We start from the raw sequence: 26590 nt of genomic DNA on the forward strand, positions 1-26590 counted from the left end.
GAAATATGATGACTCTAATAAGGACCTGACAGTACTTTGAGTTTCATATATCTCAGACATAACTCCTTGATATAAAATGATTGCTTTAAGCTATTGTCAAGGTTTTACAGCATTTGAACAAGAGAGAATGGAGAGAATATGTTAAGAACGAATGTAAAGAACGTTCTGAAGAGTCTTGCATCACATCTGGATATAATACATGTCAAAGTGGCTTTTATTGACAAACCTAATTATTACTTAGGTATGATTTCAGGTGTTTCTTATACTTACACCTGTTTACAGACCCGAGTGCTGTCAGACGTTTTTATCCCATTTTTAGTATATTGAAATGTATTAAAAACCATGTGTGACGTTTTTCTGATTCCAAGTTTCGAAGAACGTTCTTTTCTCTTTTTTGACTGAAGCCACATGATGAAGCCTACAGAGGACCTTGTCATGCACATTTAAAACACCATTTACTAAACTATAGTAGAGTTTCTTAAACCTTAGTGATTCTTACAGGGACGATGAATTACCTTTGAAGAAGGTTAAATATACATTTTTTTTATTTTTTATTAAAAGATCACTATATAGATTTCTGACCAGATATGGACATATGGACTGTAACAGTAGGCTGATGCTGCATTCAATATGACTCGGAAAGCATCATTTTTAAGTTTAAAAATCCTGATCCCTGTCTTCAAAGCATTCCAACAAGTCAAAATATCTCTGAAACACGGCTATTTACTATTACTATTCTACACATCCACACCCGCTCCAAGCCCCACTGCCAAAATTGCTCCCAGGATTTGTACGGGACCTCTTTTAAAGAAACAATACAGACGCATTATATATCTTATTTCAGAAGTGTCTTTCCATCATTTGATAAAGGTTGTCCCTGGATCTTAAGGAAAAGCATCCCAGGCTTAAGAAGATTAAAAGATAACTGTATTGAGTTTTTGTTTTGTTTTTCAGTTAGGCTTGGAAAGTTTTTTTGTTTTTTTTTTTCTTACACGGACCATGAATCGAATAAAACTAATGGCTCAATGACCCACATTTTAGAAATGTGGGATCATTAGTACATCTTGAAATATCACATCAAATGTAGACATCTAAAAAGGGTGGTCAAAGTAAAGCACAACATTGTTATTTTCAATATTTCCAACAACATTCGGTGACTGTACTGGGAAGCAAAATCTCCAGATTTTATCTTAAGACTATTTTTCTGCTTTACTCACTTGTTTGTGTATGGCGTGTAATTTAAGGACTTACTGTTATGGTGAAACTTTTTGCCAGGTGTTGAAAGTTTATACGTACCAATAAATGAGTCTAATAACTATATTTGGTTTAGACACATTTATTGCACCTTCAGCTAAACTCTGGAGTAGTAAACCGTACAAAATGTGCTAGGATTTTGGTCAAAGAATAAATGCCTCTGAAGAAACATAGATAGGGTTCAACTGGAGTAAGTAGGATTCAGTGTGGACAAAGATAATTGTCCTTTTAATAAAATGTGTGACAAATTATATACAAAATTGTCATCTGTATGCATGTGCATGGATTCGATGGGCAAACAAAATGCAAACAATTTAGTTCAACTTGTGGACAAATATTTCACATCTTGTGGCAGAACATCATAACAACGAACAGTCTCATGCAAATTCTCTAAAAATGTAAGTTTAAAGTATCATTCTAAAAGTAAGGCTATTTTACATCATTTTACGAAGAAAAATATATTTGCAGGATGTACAAACGTTCTCAAGTCCCATCAACACCTGAGGCGTTGCTCCACTCCATCATCCTCATTAGAAGGCACAGGCACAAACTACAGCCACAACCACTATGTTGCCGATGGTCGCCAACACAGCGATCCACAGCCAAATGGTGTCGCTGGAGACTTTTCCGTCATCTTCTGCTTCTGAGGGTCGTGAATATCCAGCGTTGAGGTTGGACGTGGACGTCTGAAGGGACGTGTTGCCATTGTACGGAGAATCCATGAAGGCCCCGCTAGCAGCAGGGAAATTCTACAGAGAGGGAACAGAGAGAAGAGACTTAAATCCAAATTATGGACAAATAACATCGGGCGTTTTTGTTTTTGCCTAATGGCATTTACAGAGTAGAGCCTAATGAAGTCCTTAAAAGAGGAAATTGAGACATTACAGAAGACTATTACAGTTCCCCATTACACTTAACCATTACACAGTTAAACAGGCAAGTAAGTTTGCTAATTGTCAAGAAGCCACCTAAATTAAAAACAAGTTTTATTCTTTTATCTTCTGACTGGCTTATTTCTGTTAATCTCCAGCTCTCAAAGAAAACTATAGGCACAGCATAAACAAGGGGCCAGTCCATCAAAGGGAAACCAGATAAAACCCATGCAAGCACAAACTCCAGCTTATTGGTTAAGGAAGTGGGCTTGTAATGGGATGGTCACCAGTTCAAACCTAACCTGAACAATCACTGTGGGATGTTGAGCTAGTCCCTTAACCCTAACTGCTTGTGTTGTACCTCGCTGTGTATAAAAGCGTCTGATAAGTGAAATGTTAATCTTGTAAATCCACCCCAGGGCTTGAACCCAGAATCTTCTTACTGTGCGCCAGATATGCTAACCACTGCGCGCACCACCGAGATAAGTTTGTCCAACACTAGTACCCTTGGCCCTTCTAGCCCATATATATTTACTAGGGAGTGTACATTGCATGTTCAGTGTTTGAAAGGACAGAGCAGGCCAACAGAGCATCACACTTCAACAAATGCAAACCAGACTGCCACCCCAAAATGGCACTGCGTTCTGTGCCCTTGCTCTTCAAATCATTGTTATGGCTGGTAATGAAAAGGCTGTGTGTAACATTGAGATTCCCCACGTCCCAGTGTCTCAACTTTCTATGATTTCAAACTATCCACTATCTCTTGGTAGTACAGGGTCCATTCTGGACAGTAAATAGACCTGCCTTGGCAAGAATGAATCGAAACAAATGACGGTACACTCATTAAATTCACTCTAATTAACTTGCCGTCCCCTGTGGGTTGGATCTATTTTTTTCAGATGCATTTTGTTCGTTAAGATACAGTATAAGGAATCTAAAAAGTTAAACGAATTCAGCCTTCAATAATTAAAATGATAAGGATGGTATGGCTGAACAATAATATGTTCTACTTTGGAGGTTAAAGCCCACAGCTGGGCCTCGTCTCAGGACAGCTGTACCATGCAGTGAGGAGAGAACAGCCTCTCACTGGGATTAATTCTCAGACGGATTAACAAGGTCACTCATGTGCTTCACATATCTGAAAGCTACAGAAACGTGCACAGACGAGGACAAAAGAAAAAGGCAAAAAAGCAAATGAGCCGCATGATGAATCCCGTTTGTTGTCTCAGGTGGACGTGTTCATACTCTGAGGGTCTCACATGGACAGGAGCCACTGCTGAAACCTATGACTTAAACATGCATGTCTTTGGAGAACATCACGCAGACACACATACACACGTGTTTGTATAGTTACATAAATCACAACATAGCCTAATTTGGTCAAGTTGGTCTAATACCTGGGGGGGACTCACCAGCGATGCAAGGTTACATTTGGTTCACAGGTGTGTACATCTTTTTGAGCTTTCACACAAACCAACAAAATCACACAGACAGTCATACTCTGCTCGTCCTTTGTTATAAAGCTACAGCTCAGTGACCATTTATAATTTCAGCTTGTGCTCCGGCAACCAAAATGTTCAAGTGATTCTGACGCTTTAACTTGTGAGCAATTTGGTGAGTTGAAGCTCAGTGCAGCAATTACTTAAAAGAGAAACACTTTGACCCTAAATCTTCTTTTTACCTTTATTCATCATTTTTCAATGGTAAAATCCTAATTTTTATGTATGTCTGGTGGTTTTATCAATACTTTTTTTATATATAGTTCATAATATTTAGATTACTTTCCTCTATATACATACAGAGCCTCTAATTTTCTGTTTCAGAGTATATAATTTCCTTGTCATTTCCACGTCAAGTTTTTAATGGTCCTTATTAGATGTCCTTAATGGGTCTTAAACTTACTGAAATTGTGTCAAACATGGTTAATAGGGTTAATTCTGTTACACATTGTTTTAAATTTAATATTTCTATTCTGCAGAAGTGAGCCAGATGCATAGAAGTCACGCAAAGTTGAGTAGCGTGAGGTTTGACATGTCCGTCCGTTTTTACTGCTATTGCTATACCGTCGTGAGAGAAGTTAGTTTTACCCTACTGATGTTGCAATAGTAATCCTGCTCTCAGGTCTCAGATAAAAACCAACTTGTGACGTCCCCGTCATAGAGGCTGGGCAACAGCAATCGCTGACTAACAACAGGCTCTGGTAGCGCCAAGACAGGCCTAACAAGCCACTGGAGCTATACCAATTGCTACGAAAAGATGGTTCCAGGAGGTGAATGAGTACCTAAATGAAAAAGTCTAGGCGACGTAGAAAAGAGGTTTTATATGAGGATTGGGCAGAATGGTACAAACTGATGAGCCTTCCTGACTGACGGGCATTAGTCTACCTGGAGTTTGGTAAGAAGGCTAGACTTAAGACAAATAGTGTAGAAATATGACATTGTCCCAAAACATGTAGGTGAGGGATTAAAATGTCTGATACAGCCCAGCTGATTCCTTTTTAGGAGGTAAATTCTGTGATATAGCAAGATTTTGCCACAAGATTTTACATTTGCGTCTCTTTGCCCGTCTGTTTACAAGGAAAAATTGCAAGTAAATACATGATACATGAACATGTCCTAAAACATGGTTATGAGAGTTTATTCCATGTCATATTGCAATCTCCGCTTGATTTTATTGTATATGTATGTATATATAATAAGAATATCAAAAAAAATTGTGACATTTCAGTTTCAGGAAGTAATTTACTTAACCTAAATCCATGTTTTTGCTATCACGGTAAATCAAAGGCCCTATTCATTGAGTAATAGTTCTTATTCTGCCCCCAGGACAGAAGGAAAGTAAGCCTTTTAGCAACATCTAACAGGGAAACACGTTTTTAAGCTTACAATAGATTCAACAGTTCCATAATAGTGAGTGCACCAACTAACACTATGGCTGATCAATTATAATCACCATTATTTTAGTCATAATTGAAATGACGATTATTCAATGGATGATTTGTCAACCAAAGGTTGTTGTTGGTGCGGGTGGAGGACAACAACAAACAACTCAGTATTAATGATCGGTTTTTTTTTGTGTATGCCAAGCTTTATTCTTTGTATATATCCAAAAGCACGGAAGTTTGTTTTATTCAGCAAAAATAAAACAATTATAAGATGTAAAAAAATTAATAAATAAAAAAAAATAATAATCATCTGGGGGTTTTTCCATTGGTATTTTTGCAATTGTTGAGTATATTGCCTTAACCTACACGTTCTTCCTAATATATCAAGAATTTAACCTTAAAGTTTTGTTTTGAATCATGCTTTAATGAATAATGAACAACACTTTTTAAACAGTTTAAACAGACAGTGGAGGGCTTCAGTTTACCAATTCATCCCAAAGTGATCCTCCGGTCTACACTATGTCCTCAGCTACTCTCCCTCTACACTCAAACTCCAACTGTGACTTCAGTTCAAGTTCTCACTCAAACATTCTTGTAGTTGTGAGAGCAAAAGAAGTGTGTGTTACTTTGAATTTCTGAATATTACAAGAAAAACGCATTAAAACACCTCAGTACCAAAGTTCAGTTCGCACTTATTTGGTCTTAATGTTGCAATCCACCAACCATCTTCTCTAGTAGAAAATAACAAAGAATACACAGACGTTCAATAATTTTTCACATGGCACTTCTGGGCCGAGAGAAGGTAAACGCCACAAAGGTTTTGCACTTCAGTTGATTTTTAGAGCAGCTTTTGTGAGACACCCGAATGATTTACATGGACATGGAAAGGAAATAAGCCCAGCATGTAGCACACATCAAACAGGGTGGAAAAATACATAGCAGATGCAAATGTATTATAAAAACAAAAGTTAAGAAGGTCCAGATTTATATTAGTAAGAGATTCAAACAAAGATTGTCCTCTGTTGTCTCGTCCTGAGAAATGGTTTTGTTTAGCCGTTTATTTTTGTGCCTTTTGAAGAAAAATAAAATACATAATAATCTAAAAAGGTGCTTCTGTTGAGATACAGCAGCATAATTTATGGTTAAGCTTTAAGAGCTCTCACACCAGCCACTTAATATGTATATTTAATTAAAATAACCTCCCAGGATTTTTTTATGAGTGAACATAGGGACAGGAGTGAATACGACTCTCCTCTCTGTGGTTCGAAGAAGACTCCCAAACTCACCAACATGCGACTGTCATGTTTAAAAAAAACCTTGAACAACTGAACCTGAAGACACGACCTTGCACTCTCATTATACAGTCTCTGGCTGGGGGCAGGGTCTCAGCCTGTGACTATACCACAGCACAAAAAGGTCATCAACAAAAACGGCAGTGAGCATGTGCGAGTGTTATCGCAGCCCACGCACGAGAGACAAACATACACTGTAACATTGTGATCTTGTTTAGCATCCAAATCAAGATGATATAAAGAAATCCCAGCCAGGATGCACCACGGAGATGTCTCCAGTTCACCAGGAAGAAGTCGGATCTCAATCACCCTAGTCATATAAAGTGAAAGGTGGAACCTGAAACTGCATTGTTTCATGTTTGATAAACAGATAGAACCAGCAAGCAAACTAAATCCACGTTAAGAAAGAACGAGCAAATGAACTGTCACTAAAGTCCATGACACGATCAGTAAAGGTTCATTAACATTATTTCTGTCCATCTTTATATGAACATTTACACAAACTTTAACAAATCTGTTTTTTTGTGTACACACGCATGCCCACATACACACGCTCTGAAAGCTGCTCCATGTAGTTTAGCAGCAATCTGTTCAGTCAGCAGAGTTCAGTTATGTAAGTACCTGAGCTCTTTTGTTGAACAGATTGAGTCCCACCTTCTGGTTTGGGCATTTACAGATAGTATGCATTCAAATGTTGAAGTTTATTTTTATACTCCTAACCCCTGTTAGCTAGCGGTGTTAGGTTCCAGTTATTTTAGCCCAGGTTGATCTCATGTGAGCAGAGCCAGGAGAATAATATCAGTACCAACAGTTTTACTTTGCTATTAGTTTTTTCAGGGAATAGTAATAGCAATAGAGAAAGAAATTAAGAGGCCTTCAAATAAAAATGACTTGTATTGAACGTTAGACTTTAAAATTGATTACTGGTTGTAGTTTGGTTCATTATAAATGTACAATTTACCTCGTTAAAAATAGGAGTTATCACAGAAAGCCATTTTGTTATTTGCAATCTCCAAAAGAGGTCATTTAGAAAGAATCCTGCACATGAAAAAGTGTAACCTTAAAATCACAGACACACAATAACACATTAGATCTCATAAACAGAATGAATAATCAGTGCCATATCATATGCCTATGTGGGCCACAGGTTACATTGATACAATATGACAACAATTAGCCATAACTGTATAAGTGTACCGTAGATTTTTTGATGTCTTCTTTTTAACTTTCAGCAAAGAGCTGATCTAGACTTTCTGACAGATCAAATTTAGCATGTGGGCCTTTATGTTTGACAAAAATTTAAAAGAAAAAAATAACAATAATTTGCGTTTCTAAACAGTATGACAGTCTATCACTGCACCTCTAGCACCGCATCATTCATTCATTCATTCATTTGATCCATTTACAGACTCCAACACAGCAAACATATGATTTTGTGAGGAGTCGGAAGTACTTGGAATAAAAACCTCCCAGTAATTAAGAACATGCAAATCCTGCACAGAGAAACTGGGGCGTAATGATGCTTAAGTCATGTACACCAAGTACCAAACTGTATCAAGTTGGAAAACAGTTGTTAGTCCAAACCATTACCTGTTAGAATGAATTAGGTAGGAAATAATGGAGTTTTCATTCAAAGTGTCACGGCATCACAAATTGGAGCTCCAGTCATTTTAACGTTATGAGTCTGAGTTTTCAGTCTCCCAACACACAAATGATCAGCATGCAAATAAAAAAGTTCACCCTCCTAAGGTTTATATCGTTTCCCTCTTTTGTCAGCTAAGTCCATGCAAAGCTAAAACTATTCAGGGATACCTTAAACTAAATTACACTAACTTCACCAATCACAAATTGTCCATATCTGAAGCCTTTAAACAGCCGACAGTTAAATGAATGCAAAAAGGAAAGAAAGGGAAACTTCAGCCTTAATCTCTCAGGTTGAAGATAAAGAGGGGGGATAAAAGAGAGCGTTTTACCTACTGCTGGCTGTAGGATAAGAAAGAGATCAGTTGTAGCTGCAGTCCGTCTCGTCCCACACTCTTAAAGCGACTTAAAGCGAGTGCAACCAGAGATGGAGAGGCAGTGCATGATGAGGAGGAGAGACCAAGCTCCATGAGTGAGTGAGTGAGAGAGAAAGGAGGAGGGGGTTATTATAGGGAAAACTGGAGCAGTGCGTTTGAAGCGCACTGGGAACGCAGTTATCATCGCTGTGCATGGGCCATTTGGGAGAACCTAAAGGTGTGTGTGTAAAGAGTAACACTGATGATACAGTATATTGTTCTTTTAAAAAAGAAAAAATAATAAATCATTAAAGTCTGTGTAAAGCAGAAATATATTTGTTATGAGATTGTCAGTCCACAGAAAGAATATATATATATTCTTTCTTTATATTCTTTATATATGTATATAAAAATAGGTCTCAAAATCATTTAAAAACCAGCCTTTCTCTCTGCTCTTAAACGCTGGGGGCGTGTCAGTTAGAGGCCCACATGTGGGAATGGCGTCACCTCCGTGTAATAACCCCATTATTCCTATGGGAGAGAGCAGTGTGAAAGACCGAAAAACATTAGAAAAAATCAAAAAATTTTCAGCCCGAGTCCGAATTTGTGCATTCCTCCAGCTAGAGGCGAAAAACAAAATTGCGGTGCAAAAAAGTGGTAATTTCATGGAATATGTGGCACCAGCGGACGCGTTTTATTCCCCATAGTCCAACTATGTGGTTTGTTTTTGATCAAATTGCACCCGCTGGAGGCCGCTGAAGTTTGGTGTCTTCAGCAGCAGGGTCAGGTTTATGCTAATGACGGCTCCTTTACGTAACACGGCTATAAATTCTGACCCGACCATTAAATCCAGAACACAGAAATTTGAAACAGTTTGTGAAGACAAGCTCCACAATTACATTCTAAATGGTTGAATGGCTTTGTACATGTTTTAAGGAACACACGTATGACCTATTTAATGTGTTTAGAGGAAAATGGCTGAATTTGCTTTAAAGATTATTTTGACTTTTGTTTTTAACAGGTCATTTCTATGATATTTACTTTATTTTAGCTTTTATTTTTTTAGAAACATGCATTGTTGGTCCTAGTGCATGTCATTGCTTAATATACACAAATTACAGAAAGATAAAGCAAAAAAAACAACTGCTAAATATGGGTTTGTTTGGCTAATGGCTAATGAAAGTGGTTAATGAGAGAGAATCTGTCAAAGAATTCAGCTGAAGTTATCTTTAAGGTGGAAGGATGAATGATTTAAACATGCATCAGAAATGAAGTGAAAAGCACTTTGAGCCCATCAGTTTGCTGGGTCAGCATAACAATCAGCATTTCTGCATCTGCATTAAAGATGTGTTGATGCTTGGCTATAACAGCAAGTCACTCACTCAGCCAGGTCCCATGTGTTTTTACACATATGTCCACAGATACACGGTAGTGCACCAGTGTATTGACATGTATGGTTGAGCGTGTGTGTGATTGTGTTCTTTCCTATGGGCGCAGGCAGATGTTAGAGAACATGTGTCAGAAAGCATCTTTACATACTGTCTATAGGTCCTCTACAAACCTGGAGAAACCTTGCAGAGCAACTTATGTCACCATGAAGAATCATTTTTAAATTAGATGAAGAATTAAAATCCAGCCCAAAAACAACACTGTTGCTGTTATAATGAACAGAAAAGGGAAATTTGAACATTGATCCATTAGGACTTTTTCAGAATTAAAGTCTTCTGTTTAAGCCTACGTGCCCCGTCCTAATTCCAGCTTTCTGACAAGCATCAACAGACCACTGCACAATAAGTAACTTTGAATTATAGAACAAAACATTAGATAGAGTCAAACAAATGAAGGTCAATATGAGAAGCATGTAACACATCTTTGGAACAACGTATTTTTAATTATTATCGTTATTTTAATTATTATAAAACAAAAACTGAAAAAAAAACACAGTTTTCTAACTCATCAGCCAAAAGGGTGTAGTTTGAAGCACAAGCTTATACATACCCACCCCATCACACCAAAAAAACAAGATAATGTCTAGATAATATAAAAAATAATAATAATTAGGAAACTAATGTTACTAATTTTACATACACAATCAATGTATATTCTACACAAAGTTGTATATATACAGTTTATACATGCACATCAAACATATATACGTTCACACATACTTACAAAAATACATATATACATGCATACACATGCATGTACATGACATGTACATAATATTAATAATATGCTATTCAATATTTACTACACAAATTTGATCAATAAAGTTTTAAATGTAAAATATAGTCTAACTTTAGAGAGCCAATAAATCATTTAAACTATAACAATGAGGCTTTAAGTTTAATTATACCTTTTAATTTCTGTTCCTCTGTATTTGATCACTGCAACCTTTTTCTAACGTGCGCTTTCATTCATCTCTTTAACAATGTGCTCTTCTATAAAACTCATCATTCCTTACCAGTAGCATGTTGTAAAGTAATCTGGGATTCATCTGTGATATATAAAGGACATTACATACCTTTTGTGTGTAATAATGGACATATGAGAGTGCTTCCTGTGCCCATCTGTGAGTGTGTGTCCTGTGGGGGGTTTTAATGGGGCGCCGTGCATGTGTGCAGTCTTTGTTGGCTGATTTGTTCCACGTGCATGTGTGCCGGCATTTATTTGTGCATCTTACACACAGGTGCACCCACTGCCTGTATGTAGTCATGACTCATCGCTGTGTAACTGTGCTTTTCTATCTGCGTGCGTGCGTGCGTGCGTGCGTGCGTGCGTGCGTGTGTGTGTGTGTGTGTGTGTGTTAAGGAAAAGGGATGTTGTTCAAAGTTATATAACTTCTAAGTTGAAAGGAGACACAAATCGCCTCGGGTAATCCCATGCACTCACAAGGCACAAATGCATATGCACACATATGCTACAGAAACACATGTTTGTCAATCATTGTAAATACATGCATGGTCACACTCTCACACTGCAGAATATGGATTGTTAAAACAACATCAAAAATGTGGAACAATAATGTGATTTGAGTGAAGACATAAATAAGTCATTATTATAACAGGATGGACACAAACAGGCATCAAGAGCTCACTCATCATGTCATTTATGAGGCATTGGTATTACAAGCTATTAGTGCAGCAGTCTGGGCTGTGGGATAGTTTAGCCGAGCATACGCTGTTACACACGACTGAATATTTGACCAAAAAACGGGACACATAACATTCCCATTTGTTCGTTTGATTGGTTTAAATTTTGAATAGTCCATCTGTGACCAGTTTAACAGAAAAAACACAGAGGGGGAGGAAAGGAGGTGAGGGTGGGGGGGGGTAAGAAAAGAAATAAACAGCCCTGCAGCAGCCAGCTGTTCCTGCTCTTTGTGAAACATCTGTCATCAGACCAGAAACGAATGAAATGAATAAAGAAAAGCAAAGAACGACAGAAGAGTGATAGAACAATAAAGAAGTAAATGACATGTATTTGGAAAGATTCTTCTTCCCTTTAACCTGCTGAAAAAGTAAAATATAGTTTGGTTTTCATATTCAGGGAATAACATTGTGCCAGAGCCAATAAGTTGACTACTCAACGAGGCAGATACTGATTTTATGTTGCAAGCTTAATTCAGTTTCACTCAAGTCCATCATGCTGCCAAGACAGATGATGATTTGTGACAAGTATGTTTGTTCTGCTCCTGCAGCAAGTAGTCCTAGCCTCCGGCAAAGCTTTAAATAATGAGAGGGAAAAGAGGCCATTGTTGCATTTTCTGAAATGAGCAATTTTCTCCTGACCAAGGACTAAATCATCGCATGAATACAATTTTAAAAACACGAAAATATGCAGAGTTTGCTGGGGGAGGAGCAGGTTGGGCATTGCCCCCCCCCCCCAGTGATCAAAAGTTTTCATCTACGTTTTCACAAATTCATTCGAAAAATTTAAATTCTTAATATATATAGTGCCAAAAACAGTCACTAGGAAATGATGATAAAAAAAATAATTGACCCTCCTGCTTCCCGTAGCAGCTCAGAGCTTTGTTTGTTTACAACATCGGACACCGCGGGTGATCTTTTGAGTGTGGACCCATAAGTCTGTTCTTTGTAGTGATACACCTAGAAAACAAGTGGCTGCGAACGAGCAAACACTTGTCTGGATATAAAGCGGTGGATTGAGCGGTGTTGTGATAATCTACTCCCCAGGAAGGACCAGTTTATGGATGTAGAGATCAGAAAAAACATGTTTTTCATAATATGGGACCTTTAATTTTCCATTCTCTCTCTCTCTCTCTCTCTCTCTCTCTCTCTCTCTCTCTCTCTCCCTCCCTCCCTGTAGTGCCACCACTTACCCCCCATTTGAGAAATACTGCTTCGATGAACCTATGATTCATAGTTTATGATTAATAACCTATTATTAATAGGTACTGTATATATCTGCCTATGACTTCTGTACATTTGCAATGTTATGCACTAGATTCAACATCCTAGCACTGACGTTTCTTTGCATAATACTGTGGAAATCCTTTGCTGCATCATGTCACCATTGGAATGGATTTTGTGTGAGTTCTAAAAAAACTTCTGGTTTTAGTTTTAATACTTCCACATGTATTTTTCATCATAGTTTTGAATAAAGTGTTGAGATGAAACTGCAACAATGAAAACAAAACCCAATTGTAATGGAAGCTAAAAATAATCTCCATAGTTTCAGAGTTATTGAGCCGTGTATTGAAAGGAGATTAAAAAAAAAAAAAAAACTGCTGCTAGCATTTGCCCAGTTAGAACTCAGGGGAACGAGAACAACTGGAGGAGAGGAACACAGTAGTGAGACGAGTGACTGTCCTGTAGGTGATGGGGAGAAGGCAAAATGTATGCTGCATCAGGAAAGCTAGAGAGGAGCAGAGACGATTGTCCTCATGCTTGGTTGAGTCTTTTTATAGTTTGCCAGAGGCTTGGAATTCTGACAGAAGAATGAAGAGCAGCAGTCACTGACATCAATAAGTGACCTTTTCTAGCTTTTGTAAGCTCCATCACGCTTCCAACGCAAGTGCCATCGCAGACAATTACCGGAAACCACTCATGGATGCTCTTCTGGTTATTTTAGTTGGTCTTTATGAATAGAGTGGAACATCCTTAGGCATCATACAAATTAAACGGCTTTCCATCAGTCTTTGATACACTTTAGTCAAAACTTGAACTCATTAAGAAGGAGACACTGTCATTGTTATGCTTAGCGCTATCAGCAGAAATACAAAACCCTGAGAGCACAGAACAACTACAGATTCATGGGACGCTCACACTGAAACCTCTGAATCCCAGGCCGGTTTGCACCAAAACCATTGGACCAAATAAACCCTGTATCTGCATTTGACCTTTAACCCTTCAACTTGACTTTGTCTCATTTCATTCAAAACTGCCACAACAACAACTATATGGGAAATGAAATACTGTCTCTTGGTTATTTTGTCTCTTTTTTAATATTTTCTACCCATGCACTTTTATACTGATTAACTTTTATACTTGCACTTTTTATACTGACAGACTTTTATCGTATCTTATGTTACTTTTTTTTAAATGATGGTTGTGTCTGTTTGGCTTGAATTTTGAGAGTGTAATTGAATGTTGTTAGGAGTAGCATGTGCAATTTCATTGTTCTTATGCAATGACAATAAAGGCTTCCATTCTATTCTCTTCCGTCTGTCAAGTTGTCAATGGAACAAATTTGTCCGTTGCGATGTGCAATAATGTGACTCAGAAACCATTTAAAATTATCTTAATATGCCTTTAAAAAGGCATGAAACACACACACACAAAATACGAACTGTGGGAATATACAGTATCTAACAGCAGATCTGTGCTGTAGCATACAACCATTCATTAAGTATAAATCTCCTGCTGCATAAGCTGAACTGTGATCAATATTTCAGTACAACATTTTGATCCATTAGGCATTTCATACTTTGTGTTTATTAATGAATTGTAACAAATCAAATCCTATCACTGATGAACAAAATACAGCCTTTTTGTAACAACGAGCAGGCAAAACTAAAGACACACACACACACACCTGTTTTGATTGCCCCTCACCATGCGGCACATTTCATGCTCTGTTAAGCTTCATTTAATTACCTCTGTGCTTTACACACGACCCTGCCTACTGTCCATGTGGGAAGTTCAAGTCCACAAAGTGATTTTATTCTATTGAAGTTACCCAGTGAGCTGTATTATTTAATAAATTAGCATTTCTCTCTCTCTAAACTGTACATCTCTCCTTTCATTCATAAATTCTGAATATGTGAAATGTGCATCAAACACACTAAAGAACATTTCTACTCATGCTGCAGGTTAGGACGCTCATCTCGTATCCTTGTCCTCGTACAAACGAAGAGTCACTCTCAACACAATGTTTTACGTTTCCAGTTGTCTACGTTCATCGTTTGTTTCTGTTGCTGTAACATAAGACATTATTATTGTTGTTATCCCAAATAGATTACATTAATCCTTTAATAAGACGGGGATGAGCTGGCATTCCAGTAATGAAGCGAAACAAACAAACAGTAGGTTATCCTAATTCAGATTTAAAGCTATACAACAAGATTAAATACATACAGGATGTATAAGGTTTTAGTCACACAATTTAATTTCATGTAATGTACAACTAAATGGCAAAAACTTCACTGATCCAACAGTTGATCTTCTCTGAACTGTTGAACTTTAAAACTAGCAAAACATTAAAAAATAAATACATAAATTAATCTGTACTACGAATGGAAAAAAGCTGATTTCACCATCCGGCAATATGGAAAAAACATCCCTGATTAGATAAGGATGTGTGGTAACCAAAGTGCACTTGTGTTTATCTGCTCGCATGTTTGTTAGAGTTTAATCTGTCATGCCATCTGAAATGAATGAATAAAGCATTACAGAGCTTATACGATGCGTGCCACCAGTGAATCAACCCCCTCTCCTCCTAATGTGTCACATCCTTTGTTTTTATCACTGAAGGTTATTGCAAATAACCTTAACGCATAGAGACCGTCTCCATGGCTGTCATATGCAACAGGGCCTTTTGCTTAGACATTTTGCAGGTTTATCAGTGTCAAAGCAAAGCTATAGGGACAAATCAAAGTGTTTAATAATGTGCTCTGAAACATTTTGGGAGAATTGTCTCAAATCCTAAAAGGTATTTTTAAAATCAACAATCGATAGCGTAGGGCTGCTCGATTATAGAAAATAATAATAATCACGATTATTTTAGTCATAATTGAAACGATTATTTGTCAACACAAAAGTTATTCATTTTTTGTAGAAAAAAAACCAAAATATATTATTTAAACATATAGAAAATCCTTCAAACGCTAAAATCAAGTATGTTCACTTTTGCACAAAACAAAACACTTGTTGCACGTGATGTCTTTGCTCCAGATCTTCATCATCAAACCCAAAATGTTCCCATATCAGAGAATTTGACTTGCCCCTTGTTTACCAAGTGTTTTTGCTTCGTTTCTCCTGCCATGTTTTAAAACCACGAGCAGCAATTTTCCTCGTGTTGGCCTTCAGGCTAGCTTTGGCTTTGAGAGGGGCGGGGCGGAGGGGAGGAGCTTGCATGTGCATGGATTAAACAACTCAAAGTTAGTATTAATAACATGTGTGGCACGTTTTATTATTTGTAGACGTCCAAAATAGTGAGTTTGTTTTATTTAGTGAATGAAATAATTATTATTATTCTTTTTTTTAGGAATGGTTTTTATCGATTATGTTGTCTTGGGTGTAATAATCGAAATCTTAATCGAATTTCGGTTAGTTGGGCAGCCCTACTATAGCGGAATTAATTTGGTTAGTGTTTATATTTCTCCCTAATGAAACGTTTATAAGGAGAACGAATGTTAATTTTTCCTTTTCAAATGCTTCTAACTTTTTCTGCCTCTGTTTCTAGTCCTCCAGCTGCGTTTATGACTCATGCTCATGATAGATCAGACTTCCTGTCCGTGTCTGAAAGCTGCTCTCCTGCAGTACCTGATAAAGCCTTTAAGCAGATGGCAATCTGACCTCTAAATCTCCATCACACCCCACTTTGATTGATGTTCCCTCATTAGGACCATTTACAATTAATCTGGGACAGAGAAAGTCATCAGAGCAAGAAAAGCTGTGCAAAAGCTAACAAGGACTCCCTCTTATGTCTCCACACATCGTCTAAATAAAATGTATTTTATTCATTTATAATTCAATATAAATTTATCTTGCTAAAACAAATTGAAATGAAGTAACTTGCCTTGGTGAATGTATTAGCGAAAAGCTAAATAAAAGCGGAATAAGACATAGGAAACTATACAGCCATGCATTAGTTGAAAAAAAAAAAAAAGTAAGTAACAAGGGGTGGTCAGAGGCGTAAAGAGTGCTGATATATAAATAGAAGTACTGTTACTTGTGAGTAAGTCATACATAAAATACTCAAGTACAAGTAAAAAAGTAGTCAATTAAATAGTTCTCAAAGCTAAAGTTACTTGTTACTTTCACCGCAAACGTTTATTTTTGGTAATAAATCTTGCCACGGTTCCCTTGCATACAGTAAACCAATGTGTGCGCAGTTTGAATTTAATTAAAGGCGTCTGTATAAAATAATTATTGTGTTTTTTAAATAAAATAACACCAATAAATTCAATTCACAATAAGTAGAGCTACATTTATGAACTCTAAAACTGAGAAAATAGTGCAGTGCATTACGTTTAATAATGTGATGCATTTGAAGTGCATTTCAAAATATTAAATTCTTAAGGAAAAACCCAACAAATCCACCAGATTGTTGTCTGGTCATTTCATGATTTTGTAGTGTCACAATGTCCGTTGATCATTTTAAAACAAAGAATAATAATTTACTCAGTAGTGGTTGGATGTAGAAATGTAATAAAAATACTTGTTTTTAAATGTTCTTAAGTACAAGTAAAATGACTGATTTATAAATATAGTAAAAAAAAAAGTACAAGTATCCATATAAGCAACTCAATTATAGTAATGTGAGTACTTGTAATCCACTACTTTCACCTCTGGGCGTGGCAATGTTCTGCTAAAATGGTCATTACCTGATTATTCAGTTGAAACAAATACAGACTCTTTTTCCCAAGGTTGTTGTTGATCTGAGTTTAGAGATGTTCTGAGTCTGAATGAACTTGTTGGGTACAAAGCTGGGTCGTCTCCCTAGAATGACCTGGTTGATAAAAACGTCCCATCAATGGAGTGGAATTGTAGGATGTTGAATGTGGGATGTCCAGTCAACCGGTGAGGACAGTGCACACAGTGATGTGATATCAGAGGTGTGTTGGGTAAGGTCAGAGGATGTGTGGATGAAGCACGGACACAGAAGTAGATCATAATGCTGGGTACTAACTGAAAATGTGCTGAATCATCATCCTCATCACATTTTTGGTGTTGGCTTAAAGGACATTAGACTCAGGCCTTAGGCATGAAAAGAAAACCTTCATTTTTGCTTCCTTTGTTCTTAATTTGAAAAAGCAAACACATGGTTGCATTTGTTTAGAAGAAAAATCTCCTTTTTTGTTTTGAAGAGAGTCTGTTTTTTTATTTTTATATATACATTTTGTCCAGACGAGGCTTTAAAATAGTGGAGGAATACTGTGACATTTATTAGGAAATAATTTAATGCAGTCAGAATTGTTCTTTTTGTGAACAGTTTAACTCAGAAACTGAATGGCAATGGAATTTTCAGGAAATATCCAAAATGGGATAAAAAAAAAAAAGTGATTGCTTTTTAGGGATGATTCTGATCAGTATACTAATTCTGGATTATTATTATTCATTTATTTTTTAAATGCCTACTCCCTATTTACACTTTCTATTTTGGCTGCACAACAACACACAAACACAGCCTAACTGTGAATGTCTGGCAAAGAGGATACTTGGTTGTTGGCAGAGGTTTGCGCTCTCTGAGTGTTTGTTTCTTGTTTTTTATACATTTAGTTCAGCCAAGACACTGAAACAGCTAAATGAATTTAAATTTTATTTTTTTTGTGTGTGTTTTCCTGAAGCTTGAGCTAAATATGTTGAATACATGTGGTTTTTTTTAAATGAAAAAGAAGGCAAGATGACACCGAATGCAGACCCACAGGCTGGGAACTGAATTTGGGTTAGTACATATGGGAACAATTTGATGTTTGTTTACTGAGATAATTCCCTGTATTTCTATTGTCTATTTGGTGCCTGGAATGACCACCATTGTTTTGTTTTGAAGGGTTTTAGTCTGTCAGCAGAATGAGACGATTGAAGAGTTTAAGGACAGTGAGGGTGCACACGATGAGCCGATCTGATTAATTATCAGTGAGCAGATGGTTATCAGATAAAGCTTTCCATCAAAAGAGTTAAGCTGGACACTGACAGTGTCATTTGTCAGAAAGTTAAATAGCTCACAGCTTGATGATGACAATGGGTACTTTCTTATTTTTCCGTGCAGTGTCTGTTATCAGTTAGTTAACTTGGTTTCATTAAGCAGAATCCATCCATCCATTTTCTTACCCGCTTATTCCCGTTTAACAGGGTCGCGGGGGGTATGCCGGTGCCAATCTCCGGCTCTCATAGGGCGCTTGGCGGGGGTACACCCTGGACAGGGCGCCAGTCCATCACAGGGCAACAGAGACACAGACAACCATTCACTCTCTCATTCACTCCTATGGGCAATTTAGAGACTCCAATCAACCTTACAGTCATGTTTTTGGATTGTGGGCGGAAGCCGGAGTACCCGGAGGAAACCCACGCAGCACGGGGAGAACATGCAAACTCCACACAGAAAGGACCCAAGTGTCCAACCCAGGGCTTGAACCCAGGACCTTCTTGCTGTGAGGCGGACGTGCTAACCACTAATCCACAGATGTTTAAACTTCCAGAATAATACAAGCGCTAGATATTTAAGTAGATTATGAAAATGGAAAAAACTATCACACAACTGAACTTCAACAGGGAATGTAAAATTAAAAAAAAATGTTTTATCATTTTGTTCAAACATTGAACAACTTTGCCATTATTCTCCAGCAGAGATTCTGTTAGATATAAGTTTTTTCTACCAAAGGTAGATTTTGTTTACCAAATCTTGCTCATGTCACATGTTATAAATTTGCGTTTGGATTTGGAAAACAAGTAATAGATACATCACAAAAGGAAAAGTTAAGGGAAATAACACAGGGTTCTAGCAGATCTTCAAAAAGTCTTTAAAGACATTAAAATCATGAATCTAAAAAAATAAGGCCTTAATTGTCATTAAAATGTCTCAAATCATTTTTCTTAATGGTTTTCATTTTTTGTTGTTGTTTTATAGATTTCTGGCTATTTTTGTAGCCATTTTGTGTGTTTTTGGAGTCATTTTGATTATTTTAGTCTGTTTTTCTGTGTATTTTACTGTCATTTTGTGTATTTTTCTGTTTACTTTGGGGGCTGTAAAAAATTTACCCTAACTCTATGTAATAAATGTGGCATTTTTCCCCCCAATTGTGTTTACTGTGAAGTTGGTCTTGAATTTAATTTCAAATGGCAATAAAAAGTCTTAAAAAGTCTTGAATTGAATTTGACTGAAGCTGTAGCAGCCCTGTAACACCTACGGTATAGAGGGTTTTCACTGACGTCACTTTCTGAGCAGTAACCTGGATGCGCTGCCATGTTGGAGGTAAGCGGATGTTGACACTACATGATGGAGGCTCACAGAGGTGTACTCTGTGATGGATAAATCACATAAAAGCTCCTCAAAATGCATTATAGATGCAAAGGCATACAGGGAAGAACTTGTTCCACAGGAAAGGGCACGATATTTAAAAAACAAAATTATGGTTTATTGGTGGTGCAGATCCATATGAGTCGGCTTTCTCGTTTTGGATCAATGACGACCCAGAGAGTCTTCCGTCTATTATATATCCTGATATCTCAACTACCTGGATTTCACCAAACCCACGCACAGAGAAAGACCTTAAATCTTATAGAAGTTTGGAGGTCGGCTGCGGCTGTAGAGCCTCGCGTTAGCAATAGATATACTGTATATCAGCAGATAACTGTCAGTTCTAATAATTTCTCAGTGAATCTGCAGCGTAGTTACTCTAAATCAGTATACGACCACCAGGCAATCCTAGATTCAGGCAATTCAAACAGTTATAGTACGTTAGATGCGACTACTCTGGACCTCAAGCCCCGGATTGCTATGCTGACTACATCCAGCGGCCTGCGAAGCATCGGAGCCTCGTACCAGCGGTGTCCGCCAGCGGAGGAGACGTAAGCGGTGTGATCAGAAGCAGGAGCAGGGCTAGCAACCAAGCTAAAAGCAAATCCTCAGAGAACGCTGCTTCCTTCCATCCTGTGTTCTAATGTCCGCTCCCTGGAGAACAAACTGGACTACCTGAAGCTGGATTTAAATGCAAGACGGGAGATGAGGGCTACGGTGTTTGCATATACACCAATAACAACTGGTGCAACAACGGTGAGATAGTCTCATGTCACTGCTCTCCTGATGTAGAACTGTTATATAACCGTTGTAACTTTTGGCAGTCTATAAAACTCCACTTTTTTCACGGTCTGACCGATTAGTACAGCCAAAAACAATAGTTCACCATTTCCTCGCAAATCTTGTAAACCAGCTGCTTATCTCCAAAATGGCGACTTCCGGGTGGATGATGCGGTTGATGACGCGCCGTGAAAACCCTCCATTGGGTCAAAAGAAAACTATGACTGTTTGTACTTTTTTTTAGCTTTTGGAAAATTATTGTAGCTTTGAAAACGTACTCATTCGCATCATGAGCCTGCAAGTCCCTAAAGAGAATTTGATGGATGACAAAGTTTTGCCCTGGAGTTATGGCTGAATCTCAACATCACCGTTTACAGTGTTGCATAAGTTTGGATCACAAATATTCTGCAGCAATCCTTTGAATGAAGTTACTCAAGTAGAATGAAGCAATGAACGGCTACAGCTCAGTCCCGAGAGAAAAGTGTACAGTATATTTCTATAAAGAGGAAGACGGATATCTCTATAATCACTTGTACTGTTGGATTAAACCTCCACCATTAAACTGTAATTCCCCACTTACATCCCATAGTGTTAACACGAGCAGACAATCTCTTCAAAGTTACCCAATATAGATATCCTGGATGTATGAATTAAGTCTTAGTCACGCAAGCAGAAGCTGCACGGTTGCTAATACGTGTAGACAGGTACATTGCACATTAAGATCTTGCTGACGCTCTTATTCTATCTTGAAATAAAACGACCTTTCACCATATACGGTCGTACTGCAGTAGCTCTGAAATGACTCACTAGTTCAAAGTTTGAGTCGTCGCTGTCCGATGTTCTCCTTCATTGATGACGGTCACACTTGTTAGTCATCTCTGTTTGTTTGTTTATGCTGATTTAAACTTTACTGCTGGTGTGCAGATTTGCACTTTGTCAAAAAAGGTGATTCAGAGCGAGTCACGTCTGGTCCTGAGTCCAAAAGAATCAGCATTATGTTTTGACACCAAAGCTGCAAATACTTGGTACTGCTGCTCAAGATTTGAAATGGGTTTTTATCGCGCTGAAAACTTGAAGGTTATATTTGGTTTAAGCGCATAACATTTTCTTGTTTGAAAAAAACCGAAAAAAAATAAAAACCATACAAGTGCAGATTAGAAACCTGTATGCACAGATGTAGTAAATAGTACACACAGTGGAAAATGATTTGTTTTTAAAACAAAGGTAAAACTCTTTAAAACGGGATCTGATCAAGTTCTTAGCTCAGCCCTACAGAGCGTGTTGGTATTGCCTGCCTAAAAGCTCTATTTAAAAAAAAAAAACAGATGAATCAGCAAAGTTCCACTTCCTTACCTGTGCTGACATCAGTGATAACTCCATGAGCGCTGAGTCACTGTGGTCTATGCGTAACAATAAAGCCTCTTTCGTGCAAAAGCAGCACTCGTTACAGAAGGAATTGAAAGAGCAAAAGGAGCACGAACCAAAGTCTTTTAAACAGCCCTGTGTGTGTGTGTGTGTGTGTGTGTGTGTGTGTGTGTGTGTGTGTGTGTGTGTGTGTGTGTGTGTGTGTGTGTGTGTGTGTGTGTGTGTGTGTGTGTGTGTGTGTGTGTGTGTGTGTGTGTGTGTGTGTGTGTGTGTGTTTCATTATAACACAATGAATGCTTTTCATGCTTCATGGAGGAGTTTGTTCCCTCAGCACATCGCTCTCTTTCTTACTCCCTCTCACTCTATCTAAATGGATGTGTATACATGGGGTAAGGGGTGGGGTGGGGTGGTTGGGGTGGTGTTGCATGTGAAGATTGCCCTTCAAACTGTGTAAAATTATTTATGTCGGTGCCCCGGCAGGAAAAGTGTTTTGACACTTGCTTTTAAATGTATAAATCCTATTTCTGAATGCAGATATTTGAATCATTTATCTGCTTTTTCCAATTTAAACAACAATTATGCATGCATATGTTTTTGTTTTTTTAAATTCCAAATATGCAAATAGTACAAGGCTTTCTGATTGCTATTTAACAAATTATTTGAACAACATAATTTAGAAATTAAGATTGTACAGAAGCAAAATAATAATGAAGCATAGAAAAAATGAATAAATGACATTTTTGAAAATGAGTGAGAAGAAGCAAAGACTTTTGTCAAATTAATTAAAGCTGCAGGGGGGCGTGTATTAACAGATATAATTCCAGTAATTTGTCTTGTTGGTTTATTCTGCCTTTCTTAAAAGATGTATGTATTTATTTACTGGAAACTGAAATCTTTAAGCCATCCCCCTGATTGCAGATGCAAGTGCAGAATGATAAAGCATTGTGAGGGAGAATCCGAATCCTTTTATTGTCATTATACAAAGTGCAACAAAATTACAAATTCCCCCCACACACCATTCAGGTACACTTAAAGATTCAAGCCAGGACAGACAGTTATCATAAAAAATTTAAAAAAACACAAGGTATGGTAAAAGTCTGTCAGAGTAAAATGTTCATCAGTATAAAAGTGCATGAGGTATAAAATATTAAAAACACACAGAAAGAGACGGTATTTAATTTATTATTATATAAGTAGTGATGCTGGTGTGTGTTTGTTGTTTAGTGAGTGGATAGAATGTGATGAGATGATGATTTCAGATTATATTTCTGCAAAATGTTACATTTTGCACGTTTCTAATAGGGCTGGGCAAAAAAAAATCAATTTAATCGATTAATCAAATTTGTAGATAAAACGATTTTTATTTTGCAAATTCAAGTTTAAAAAAAAATACATACATTTTTTTCTCACCACAGTTTTTTCTGACTTTTTCGTGTTCCGTCCTTGTGGGTTCCCGTATTCCCCTCTTTGTTTACATGTGTTTATCCTTTGAGTAGGCTATATGTGTGTCACAGACACACATGCTGAGATGCTAAGGGAAGAGTTTGTTATTTTTTAATTGTAATATTATAATAAAATATGTAGTTATCTGATTTCTTAATCAGAAAATTTAAGCTACTGTGAAGTTGCTGTTGCACTTTTGCTTAAACCTGGGTTAAAGCTTGAAATTGTTGAATGACAGATCCTCATTTACTTTTTATTTTGAGATTGTTCTATACATTTTAACTCTTGAGGACAATCACAGCAATAAAATTGCAATTTTGACAATATATCTGATGTCTGCAGTCATTTTTAAGTGCATTAAAAAAAGAAAAAATCGAAAAAATAAATCGAAACTCAATTTTTTCTTTGAAAAATCTGAGATCTTTTTTAGGCAAAATCGCCCAGCCCTAGTTTCTAATATAAATGTCATTTTTAATTGAAATAAGGAGGGGGAGGCGGGGTCTCGGGGTGAGATGGAAAGCCCTGCAAAGCAGCTGATGTTCACTCCTTCGTGGTGGAAATAAATGACTAATACATAACCTAATTACCAACACTCAGGGCATAAAGAATGACACATATGTAAAGGCGACAGGTCACGGGTGGTTTGCAAGTTCACAGATAAGATTCATTTGAGCGAGAGACAGAGAAACAAGAAGCATTGGTCCATTTATTAGTCTTTTTGACAGATTAATTCATTTTTCATGTGAAAGCATATTTCTTTTAAAAAATTAATTTGATAAATTTACAGGTTGTAGAATGCCCTTAGCGCATGGGAAGAATTCATTTAACTTGGATTTTCATGTCAAATAAAATGACTCGAAAAGACAAATAATTGTATTTATTTATTTATTTATTTTTCCACACTCAGCTGTTAGTAAAAGACTGATGTTCTTCTAATCAGTGGCTTTTGGAGAAATTCCAACTACACCAGTGCCCAAACTGGCCAAAAATATCACTATGTTTTGATATAAGTTCTAATTTTGTTAATCAACACCAAGTACTTGCATGTGTATGACGGTAGAGACATTTATGGATGTCTTTGTGCATTTAGCAGTGAACCTTCATTGCGGTGTGCTTTACACAGTCCAGTCTATTTGCCTGAGGGCTGCTGGGTCCAGCTGTCAGAGGACAGGGTGAGACATGGACATTTAAACAAGGGGACCAGAAAAAACATAGAAATGGAAACTGACACAGAGTTAGGAAACTGAAAGCTTTTACTGGTATCCTGACACATTATGTTTAAAGATGTGCTGAATCAGTTAGTCTGACCCAGGGCTGGGCAAATAATGGATTTAAGCGATTAATCGAATTTGTAGATAAAAACTATTTAGTTATAAGTTATATATATATATATTTTTTCCCACCACAGTTTTTTCAGACTTTTTCGTGTTCCGATGTGAGCCCGCCCCCTCTTTGTTTACACGTGTTTACTTTTTAAATAGGCTATATGTGTGCCACGGGCATGTTCAATTTTTGATTCGCTCTATGCTGAGATGTTAAGGGAAGAGTTTATTATTTTTTAATTGTAATGTTATATGTTATAAAATTATCTGATTTCTCAATCAGAAAATTTAAGCTACTGTGAAGTTGCTGTTGCACTTTTGCTTAAACCTGGGTTAAAGCTTTAAATAGTTGAATGGCAGATCCTCATTTACTTTTTATTTTGGGATTGTTCTATGCATTTTAACTCTTGAGGACAATCACAGCAGTAAAGTTGCACTTTTGACAATATATCTGATGTCTGCAGTCATTTAAAAAAAATAATAATCGAAAATTGAATCAAAACTCAAATTTTTCTTTAAAAAATCTGAGTTTTTTTTTTTTTTTTTTTTATTCAAAATCGCCCAGTCCTAGTCTGACCCCATTTTACCCCGCCTCCCAATTAATTCATGAACCATTTTTACATAAATGATGTTTTTTTTTTTTTTTGTGCTTTTAATTGTAATAAAAAAAAATGCAGATGGTTTACTGTTATAGGTACACAAAATAGCATATACACAAAAAACACCGCCAGCGACTAGCTTTTAGAAAAACAAAATGTTATCAAAGAAAGTATTTGGTCAGTCATTTATTGTGTGAGGAGGACAAACAAGAAGAACAGTAGGGATTTAAGAAGATTTATGTTTGTTCGGATATTTTCTCACACTTTCAGTTGTTCCCACCTTTTCAGTGATGCCCAAAGAAAATAAAACTATAACGGTTTACGTGATTTATACTCACTTTAAATCTGGGCGGCTCATAGTTGTTTGCTGATACCTGATGTTCAACAGCTATCACTTGCCTGGAATGATACAGTATATTCTACAGGTAGGAATGCATTATTATTTCAGGCTTACACATAATGTTAAATGGAAAGAGGGAAAGTTATTGAAGTAAAGAATAACTATTATTGACACATATGGATATTGATCAATAATGCAGGCCCGTTGCTGGCTCTCTTTATATCACCAAAATGCAATACAATTATTAATTTACTGCACATGCTGATCGTTTCACAGTCTGTCTAATATATTTAATGAATGTGTGTGATATATTTAGTCTTTCTGGTCCGCTGCAACATCTTTAAAGCTGCAATACGTAGAATCATGAGGCGCTCCATACTCTCCCCTCCTGAAAAACTCACCGGTCTTCTTGGGAACGCTTGCAATAGTCAATATCATAGTGAATAACTGATTTGTATTTACAAAAAAATATTGCACATTTAAGCTTCTATTGGGTTCATAAATGTGTATATTAGTCTCAGAAGGAGCCAGTGCATCACCAGTCATGGTTATTCTGTGTATTGTTGAAATTTTAGATAGTAAAAACCTGAATTTTCGAACTGTTTTCTTTAAAACTAAAGAGTGCAATGAATGTTATACCAGCAGGTGTCAGCAAAGTGTTATCCTGGTGTTCGTTGGTCTCGCCGAAGAAGAAGAAGATGACAGAAGAAAAAAAAAGAGAAGAAGAAGAAAAAGAAGG

The 26590-nt window shown here is 37.0% G+C and overlaps 1 protein-coding gene across 1 annotated transcript; it reads right to left on the minus strand.

Annotated features, from left to right (window-relative positions):
• Window positions 1-133: 133 nt before the first annotated feature.
• On the minus strand, window positions 134-22256 carry LOC114474936 (uncharacterized protein C14orf132). Its single transcript, XM_028465559.1, has 2 exons — window positions 22136-22256; window positions 134-2003 (listed from the first exon to the last, which is right to left on the minus strand). Exons 1-2 carry the CDS (start codon window positions 22160-22162, stop codon window positions 1785-1787), a joined length of 246 nt encoding a protein of 81 aa, XP_028321360.1. The 5' UTR covers window positions 22163-22256; the 3' UTR covers window positions 134-1784.
• Window positions 22257-26590: the final 4334 nt, after the last annotated feature.

Source organism: Gouania willdenowi, chromosome 13, assembly GCF_900634775.1.
Source record: "Gouania willdenowi chromosome 13, fGouWil2.1, whole genome shotgun sequence".
NCBI classification, from domain to species: domain Eukaryota; kingdom Metazoa; phylum Chordata; class Actinopteri; order Blenniiformes; family Gobiesocidae; genus Gouania; species Gouania willdenowi.

Bases quoted from the DNA above. Each gene is read 5' to 3' on its own strand.
- LOC114474936 (XM_028465559.1), bottom strand. From the start codon at position 22,162: ATGGAGTTATCACTGATGTCAGCACAG. The intron at 2,004-22,135 runs GTAAGGAAGTGG...CCCTCTCTGTAG, and splicing joins TATCACTGATGTCAGCACAG to AATTTCCCTGCTGCTAGCGG.